Here is a 10,000-nt window from a genome sequence, read left to right on the forward strand (position 1 = left end):
CTTTTCTTTGGCAGATGGACCGGAAAGGGAAAGGTAAAAAAAGAGCAATAGAAAAAAGTCATATATATATATATGTATATATATATATATATATATATATATATATATATATATATATATATATATACGTATATGTATATATATACATATATAGTATATGGATATATATACATATATAGTATATGAATATATATATACTATATATATATATATATATATGTGTGTGTGTGTGTGTGTGTGTGTGTGTGTGTGTATAATATACATATATATGTATAATATACATATATATATAAATATATATATATTAATATATATAATATATATATATATACATATACATACACACACACACAAACACACTCACACACATACATGCATACACACGTAAACGCACACGCACACACACAAACGAGAGAGCGCGCGCGCGCGTTTCACAGCACACCTGTTCCTTGACAAGATGGTCCGAGTTTGAAAGTAAAAGTCTTGAGATATCTCGTTCGTCACTTCTGTATTTGATGTAGAAAGTGATTCGTTTTTTTCTCCAGTATTTCACCTGGCAGGTGTCTTCACGCCTCGTTTTTTTTTTTTTTTTTTTTTTCTTATCAGCGTTGGTTACCTTTTTGTTGCGTTTTTGTTTGCCGATATATGCAATCTCTCTCATACGCATACACACGCGCACACACACACACACACACACACATATATACATATACACATATAATTGGATCCCAACCTACTTGAAAATATAAAGACCGGGGCAAGAGTACAGAGAAAGTTATATACTAAATATGTGTGTGTGTGTGTGTGTGTGTGTGTGTGTGTGTGTGAGTGTGTGTGTGTATATATATAATAATACGAAAGGGAAAACATGTGGACGAATTTCGGGTTAGCTGTCTGTGTTCAAAGTCAGTACAGGTTACATCAGATGTAATAAACAAGCATTCGATAATTTACTGAAAGGGAAAGAATGAATGGATGAAATGAGATGAGTAACTAGAGAAATAATTTTCTGTGAATCTATTATAGATATTGCGGAAGCTATTCTTACCGTATTCCAATGCATTTAGCTTATTGTTAGATTATGTAAAGATATATGTAAAGATTCAATGTAAATACTCGAGTTTAAGCTGGCGATAACTTACGTCACCGAGCGGTTTGAACACGAGCTATTTCACAGGAGTGCAAGTGTTAAGGGTACAAGTCGTGACGGTAGGATCGCAAATTACTCTATTTACAATTCGAATTATTACTAGTGCAACGAGTGAATGGGCCTAATTGCATGCAGTTCTCCCGATCTGGATTTTAGAATTAATTGCTCTGGTGCTAACGTCTTTGTTATTTGATGAAACTTTATAATTGATTCTGAGATTTGTGTTAGCCTCAAAACAATACACTTAATTATTCCTTGTAGTGTTTACCACTCTTTTGTTGTTGATCGTATGGATTGTTATCATTCAGATATTTCATCTGTTATTAGTCTCAAAATATCTGACTTGATATTTTAAAAAAAATGTTTCATTTTGCTGTGTGATACTTTGTTCTTCTTAATGTTTCAATAATATTTGTAGTAACTTTATATCCACTATTGTCATTACTACTATCCCTTTTATGTGCTCATAATAGTCATGATCATTATCTAAGGAAGTCTTGCAATTTTCTTAATCACCATTACCATCATCGCGATTTCTAATAACAAGCCACATCATTTTTCTTCTTCATCGAAAGTGAAGCACCATGAGACTTGAACACAATTGCACAGCTATGAGTCCATGACAAAGCACAGAACCATCTGCACCCCTTTATACACTGTTAAACCACACTCAGGTAATGGTTGGGGTGGGGTGGAGGTGCGAGGGGGCGGGGTTCAGGAAAGTAATAATGGGATAGGGAAGGTGTTGGGCTTTTGATTTGAATGACAAGGAGTATGAGAGCTATATATGGAAGGGGTTGGGTAGGAGCGGAGTTAATTCTCTTGGGGTGGCCGCGAGGCTAGGGGCTAGAGTTTAATGATTTCAGAAGAATTCAAGTACTCTGGAGCAAACTATGACACTATCATGCTGATTAATGCTGTAAGCATGACATCTTTGGTAAGTAGAATAGCCATAATGGCTTCAGCAAGGAAATACACGAAAATGTGTTTACATTATTGCTCAGTAATTCACTCATATGAGTACAGGCCAGATACTGCAGGGTGACAGGGCGTTTTGTTTGTAGAAAAAATGAGAGCATATTTCGACAAATATATTTAATTTTATGTTGTAATTCAAATGAAGGATTCATAGAGATCAATCGTAATGTCGTTATACTTCTCTGTTCATCTATGAAATTGAGACTAGTTATCACATTGCACCATTACCGAACAATAGTTAGTAGAGAATAAGTGGCTTTAGCTATCATTTAAGTGTAATTCTGCAAGATAAATGCAGTCACAGATGGCGAGCAAGCCATATGGTTCGAACACCTGTCTCATGAACTCCCAAGGGTGACCGAAACCCGATTTTTTTTCGTTTTATTTTTACTTCATACCTCACAAATGAAAAAATATGTATTTAGAGGGTTTCTATTCATAAACCCTAACGCGCGTTGACTACTTATGAAGTTACTTTTTTAACCTTACAGTTAATTTGAGTTATGCGAAATTTTGCCTCCAAGCAGAAACACACACACACACACACACACACACACACACACACACACACACACACACACACACACACACACACACACACACACACACACACACACAAACATATATATGTATATATATGTATATGTATATTTACATATACATATACATATATATATATATATATATATATATATATATATATATATATATATATATATATATATATATAGGGTCAGTTTATTAGAAAGAACTTTCTCGAGCAATATTTTGAATACACATATATATCACGGATCGGCAGACTCAGTGGGAGGGAAGCAAAGACAGGAGTATCGTAATGCGCAGCGGAGAATGAGAAAGAGCAGATCTTGCAACTTTTGTCGGTGTGGATGTGGAATTCGCATTTTATTCTTTGTTTATTTTCATCCTCGGTGTGGGAACAGATAGAGAGAGAGAGAAGGTGGGGAGAGGGAAAGGGAAAGAAAGAGAGCGGGGGGAAGGGAAAGAGAAAAAAAGAGAAAGGGGAGGAGAGAGAGAGGGAGAGGGAGGGAGGGAGGGAGGGAGGGAGGGAGGGAGGGAGGGAGGGGAGAGGGAGAGAGAGAGGGGGGGAGGGAGAGAGAGAGAGAGAGAGAGAGAGAGAGAGAGAGAGAGAGAGAGAGAGAGAGAGAGAGAGAGAGAGAGAGAGAGAGAGAGAGAGAGAGAGAGAGAGAGAGAGAGAGGGGGGGGGGGGAGGCAGAGAGGGAAAGAGAGAGAGAGAGGAGGAGGGGCGAGAACGAGAGAAAGAGTGACGATAGAGAAAGAGAAAAAAAAATACATATGCAATAGTGACAAAATGCCGACAGAAAAACACCTTGACAGGCGACATTTTTTTTTTTAATAAAGAGCATACCAGCACACAAACTGAGCGCCGTCGCTTTTGAACGAGGAAGCGGGAAATTCTAACCTTCAGTAAAATTATTGCCATGACCTATCCAAGTTTGCATCACAGGCTCCATGGAGCCGGACGATTCACGAGTTGCATCATTTCTGCCTGTTGACCCTTGTCACATGGACACAAATGAACTTGCGTGGCTTCCTTCCGTTTTGATATAGAAGTAATGATAATGCTAAAACTGACAATAATAGCAACGATAACAATAATAATAGTGATGATAATAATGATAATGATAGTAACAATGATGATTACGCTAACGTTAACAAGGGCATTAGCGTTATATCATATTGGAATGTGTACAAACACGACATAAATACTTAATTTATCAACTATACTTACATATCATATGAATAGAAAATATCATAACACGTTAAGGCGGCCAATTGTATGATATGTCACCCACGTTAAACATGCCTGCTCATCACACTCATCATTCACGCATGGCTAGTTTCCCCACTTCAACTGTAATTTTTGCTTTCTTCACTTTTTGGATGTGTGAGTGAAGTAAGTACTGTTGTTTCATATTGAATTAGTAGGCATTCGCGCTTTGTCAACAGAAAACGGAAATGTAATTGCTGTCGTGTTTCAAGTTTTCTTTAATACTATAATTTTCAACGATCAGTAAAAAGGTAATTGTATAGACTAACTGTGGTAATCTTTGTGGTTTTATGAATTGGAGAAACTTTTATCATTAGTTGTGACATTAGATAATGATCATTATTATTATTGTTATCGTTATTATGGTTATTTACAATCATTATTGATTATTTTCATGATCACTTTTATCAATATTTTTGTCATCATTATCGTTACTGTCGTTATTACTACTATCATCACCCTTTATATATCCTATCCTATTTATGCTACCAGAGGTTGTGTCACAAACCGCTTTAAAAAGAGTCATTTTGAGAAGCAGTAGGTAAGGTTATGTAAAATAATCCTTTCCCGACTACAGGGAGTCAGAAATCGTTATGGTTAACAGAAAAAATACACTATAGTCTGTTCACTCAAGTCTGGTAGCCGTTGTTGGTGGAGGCAAGCGGTGAAGGGAGACGCGCAGAGGGGTCACTTTGCCTTTGGACGGTTGCGACCTGACATTCAACCACTTGCGGCTCAGGAGAGCATTGATGATAACATTAGAATTAGTATTAGAAATAATTCACCATTGATTATGGTGATGATGATAGCACTAATAATGATAAAAATGTAATACTGATGGTAAAAATAACGATTATCATGATCATATTCATCATTATTATAATTGTTATCAATATTATTATCATCAGTGGCAATAATGTAAATTATCATATGATCATTATTACGATGGTCGCCATGATGGCATTGATCATGATGATGATCATCATGAACATCAAGTTTATCAATATCATTATCCTTAGCTTCATCGTCATTATCATCAAATAAGGAATCCGTTCCTGTGTTCGCGTTTCCCGCCAACTTGTGCTGCCATTTTTTATTTTTAAATACTTTTTTATAGAAATATAAACGGAAAATGAATAATACTTAATTGATTATACTCACTCCAAGTTATAGTGACCCATGAGAAGCGCATGATGGCGGATAAATATAAGAATGATAACATCCCGAACTAAATCGGCATGTAATGCACTTGTTGCAGAATTAGGGTGCGTGAATGTCGCTTTGGTTACTTCCTTTTCTTTGAAGTATGTGAAATAGATCCAGACGGAGAATACTTGTAAAGATAAATGAATTGACACATCAGAAAGAAGAAATCTTTCAGCTTACAATTATAGATAGAAAAAATCAGAAATGGCAAGTTGCATCTGGACACAATGGTAACACTGTTGATTGAGAACACCCGCATTCAAAAGGTTTGCTTTAAACGTACCTCATCTTTTTAATTTCATAACTGTATAGTTGTTAAGTTAAAAATCTATTTTTAGCTTCGTAAATTATTCTATAATTAAACGGAATAATTATTTTTAATCATCTTACAAATATGTATATATTTGTAAAAATAAGAACTGTAGATTCATATTGTTCCTCTTTGGTGCATTAACCAACGAACAGCCTTGATTTAAACGTTGCTTTTAAATAAAGATGGGTAATAACGTAATATCGATGCTTGATTTTGTCTGAAGTCTAACCTCAGGTGAGCTTTGGCTAGAAAGTGATATTTCGTCATTGTCTTTTTAATATGGTAATCAGAACTGGAATCTGAATGTCGATTTCCACAGGCCGTATTGTGATGTGATTTGGCATCAGATTCCAGTATGTGACATGAGCTTAAGATATGAAATTAAAATTATGTGACTTGACACGAAAATTGATGAGATCTAACATACAAGGGGCTGATTTGGCAAGGAAATGACAAGATAAAACATAGAAATGCCTAGCTTGACATGGAAATTATAATTAACATGAAAGTGACTGATTTAAATAATCTTCCCTGACATATGATTTTTCGTGGTGTTGTGACGGCGTGAAATAAGGAATTCAACGTTAAAGGAATGCGATTTGACATGAAAAATACTGAGAGCGTTAGTGATCTTTTTGTATAACAATGAGTCGTTGAAACATAATAATTAATCATAAATCTATCTGTGATATCAAATACAAAGGTAAAAAACATAGAGCATTATATCCACCGTGATTTACGGTGTAAAATAATCCCGTGCAACGAAAGAAATCATGAGAGATATGCACGGATGCTCATACGCAAGTCACGTAAATAAATCACAAAGGCGGACACGGTTAGTTCTTAAGTGTACACCAGTAATTCTTGGCGTCTTTGTTCAGCTGTCAATCGTGTATAGTGACTGCCATCACGATGTACAGATAGTATCATTATCTATTAACTGCGGTGAAAATAATACTGTATTTTGCGCGATACACGCACACAAAATGAGAGGAACTGTCAATGGGTATATGTGCTACCTGTGTTATTTTTAAAGTATTATTACGCTTTTATTTTTACACCAAACAATAAAAGAATGTAAAAAATCAAATCCCTCGATAAGAAATAACTGTCAATCGGTATATGCATACGAAGTATCACTTTGCCACCTGTGTCAAGTATCATTATAAGTATCACTTATAATGATACAATTTACACCAAAGAGTTAAAGAATAAACAAATTCAAATCCCTCGAATCAAGCAGGATTTGTTAATACTTCAGCGATAATCACCGCGATTGCAACCTTATTCATTTTGGGAATAATGCAAAAATAAATCATGTAACCCTAGTGCAAAGCCTTGAGTATACACCTGAGTTGTTTTTCTCAGGCTTTGCAAAAATCACGAGAAATTTTCCGAGTAAGATTCGTTTCTCATATCATTCTTCCTCCGCAGGTGCCAGTGATGACATGCATAGCGATACTTCTGCTAAGTTCCTCCGTGTCGGGGGAACAAGACCTTCCCAGCGACGTTGTCTTCGAGGCCGTGAAGCTCCTGAAGGATCTTTCAACGGAGGGGACCTTTACTAAGAAAGAGGAGGGGAGAAGGATCGTTAAGGATGGGAGGGCGAGCCCTTCACATCCTCCATCTCAAACGAGTGGTTGGAAGGGCAATGGTGTCTCGCCACCGACCCCCAAAACAAACCTCAAAGTCGTTGGAGTTCGAGTGGACGCCTCAAGTAACTCAATCCCAATGGAGAGACTCCTGGGAGCCGACACATCCCGGCGTGAGAAGGCACTGCAGAGGGCATCCTTCGAGGGCATTTCGGAGCGCATGGATGTCGCCGATCCAGACGTCCAGAAAGTGTCCACAGAGGTTCGCAGTGGACGACGCGGACGGGTGCGCGTGGTAACTTTACGGCGTCCCTTGTCTGTGTCAGAAGTGCGAGAGGATCCGCCCATTGATTTCACATCTCTGAACCAAAATAACGTGGACACTTTTGGAGGTTTTGGAAAACGTCTTACACCTTTGAAGTCCAGTGGTCTGAAACCTCTAGCTTTAGCAGAAGCAGATAATAAAGACTCAGCTGCCCCTGCCATTAATGTTGTGCCCTCATCAACATCTACTTCAACGAGCACAAGAACGCAGAATCAACGTCCTAATGTAGCTGTCACAACAGAAGGTCCAAGGGTTGTAACAACAACGAGAGCACCGAGTCGAGGGAGGTTTAGGCCGACCAGACTTCCGACCAGGTCTCGCACAAGACCAACGACGTCCGCACCCGTTACACCCACTCCAGAGGGACCTCCAGCCACTACATTCAGACCCAGCATCACGACAACACTGTCTGGTCTTCTAACATCTACTGGAAGTGCCACGACAACAAAGCAGCCGCACGTGACACTTCCCAGCAAGCCAAGAGTGGGAGCAAGTAGAGGCACAGCCAGACCACATCAGCATATTGCGACCACATCTCGACCTTTTTCACCACAACGAGTAAGGCCAGGAGCCAGTACTGCAAGCCCAAACCCTCAAGAAGTAGACGATGTATCTGCTGAAGAAGAGGAGATTTTCAATGTATTAAAGGAAGTGCAGCGCATCACGGCACCAAGACGTCCAACCAACCCTTCAACAGGATTGAACAGAGTTCCTTCTCCATCTCCTACCCCTCCTCCTTCAAACCGTCCTCTCTCATCTGCAGGGGGACTAAGACCAGCGAGACCACCACACTCCCAGTCTCTCACTCCTGTTGCTTTCAATTCTCTGCGTCCAAGCCCAGTTATTCCTGAAAGTGCTGTCTCCTCATCGGACACAAAAGACCCGCAGAACCTTCCACCATCCACTTTCCGACCTCCATTGGGTTCGACCTTCACAAAGTTCTCCTTTGGGCAAGCAAACTTCACTGTACTATCACGTCCTACAGCTTCCCCACAGTCACCAACTCCGCCAAGGACCTCTTTGATTACACTTTCCCCTGGCACTTCATTTGCTACTTCCCCTAGACCTTTAATCAATTCCTCTAGACCCACAGTTACGTCCCCGAGTTCTTTTGTTTCTTCTCCAAGGCCTTCAATTACGACACCTAACACTTTTATTTCTTCTCCAAGACCCTCAATTACATCTACTTCTGCATTTGTTTCTTCTCCAAGACCTGCAGTTACGTCTCCTAATTCTTTTATTTCTTCTCCAAGACCTTTCATTACATCCCCTACTGCTTTTGTTTCTTCTCCTAGGCCTTCAGTTACGTCTCCTACCTCTTTCCTTTCTTCCCTTAGACCCTCAGTAACATCCTCCAATCCCTTCGTTTCTTCCCCTAGGCCCTCAGTAACGTCCTCCAATCCTTTTGTTTCATCTCCTAGACCTTCAGTATCTTCCCTAACACCTTTCATTTCTTCTCCTAGACCATCAGTGACAGTTTCTAATCCTTTTGATTCTTCACCTAGACCTGCAGTCCCATCCCCAACTTCTTTTGCTTCTTCTCCTAAGCCTTCGATAACCTCTCCTTTCTTTTCTTCTTCTAGACCTTCAATTACGTCTCCAAATTCCTTTGTTACATCCCCCAGACCCTTAATCATATCTCCTAATACTCTTGTTACATCTCCCAGACCTTTTGTAACATCTACTCAACTTCAGGTCACGTCTCCTAATTCGTTTGTTACAAGCCAGCGACCCTCTGTCACGTCTTCTAATCCCAGTCCTTTTATTTCATCTCAAAGTCCCCATGTCACACCAAGCAGTTCAAATTCTTTTTTTACGACATCGCGTCCTTTAACGTCATCGAGTCAGTTTGGCACTCCAGCTACTGCTTTTGGTTCATCAAGTTTTGGTACAACTTCTGGTTTGGGCTCTTCTTCACCTTTTGGTACATCTCCCAGACCTTTTGTTACAACTTCAAGTCCATTTTTCAAGACATCTACTACTTTTCCATTGTCTCCTCTTGTTTCTACCCGCCAGCCAGTTATCACGACCCCTCAGCCTATTGTAACTTCACCTCGTTCAGCTGTCGCTTCTGCTCGACCTGTTTTCGCTTCCCGTCGTCCAGTTGTCACTACATTCCGTCCAAATGCTGCCCCAAAAACTTCAAGCCCCTCGTCTCAGCCCCTTTCAGCACGACCTGCCACAGTGGTACCACTGAATCCAAAGCAAGGATCTTCTATTTCTAATCACCCAGATGGACGCTTTACATCACATAATACTTCTAAGACTCCCTTCAGAGGATTTTCGTTTCAGTCTTTCCGCCCAGGCTCATCTTCAAGCAATGCATTCCAGCTTGGTGCTTTAGAAGAATCACTTGGGAATGAGCTCACAAAATTACCGCCATCCTCCTTACCTCCACGAAGACCTTCTCAAGTGTCCTTCTCACCTGCCCCATCTACAGCATCTACACCCTTATCAACTTTCCAACAAACAGCTTTCCCGTCTGACTTTGGTTCTGTCATCCCCTCACAGCCTACCTTCTCTTCTCCCTTCCCTCCCCCTGCACCAACTACCCCCAGGTTTGCTGTTACACCTTCTCCTTCACAAATAACTTTCGATCCTCCTTCACCAACAACTTTCAGCCCGA

At 39.6% G+C, this 10,000-nt stretch overlaps 1 protein-coding gene across 1 annotated transcript in view; it reads left to right on the forward strand.

Annotated features, from left to right (window-relative positions):
• The window catches only part of LOC122257450 (uncharacterized), a 33,072-nt gene that overhangs the window by 21,460 nt on the left and 1,612 nt on the right, over positions 1 to 10,000 (forward strand). The window contains exon 2 of the mRNA XM_086535730.1: positions 6,892 to 10,000. This exon is cut by the window's right edge and continues 1,612 nt beyond it. Coding sequence (XP_086391856.1) covers positions 6,892 to 10,000 — 3,109 coding nt within the window. The remainder of the gene's footprint in view (positions 1 to 6,891) is intronic.

Source organism: Penaeus japonicus, unplaced genomic scaffold (assembly GCF_977035675.1).
Source record: "Penaeus japonicus unplaced genomic scaffold, GWHDUDI00000001_assembly GWHDUDI00002378, whole genome shotgun sequence".
NCBI lineage: Eukaryota > Metazoa > Arthropoda > Malacostraca > Decapoda > Penaeidae > Penaeus > Penaeus japonicus.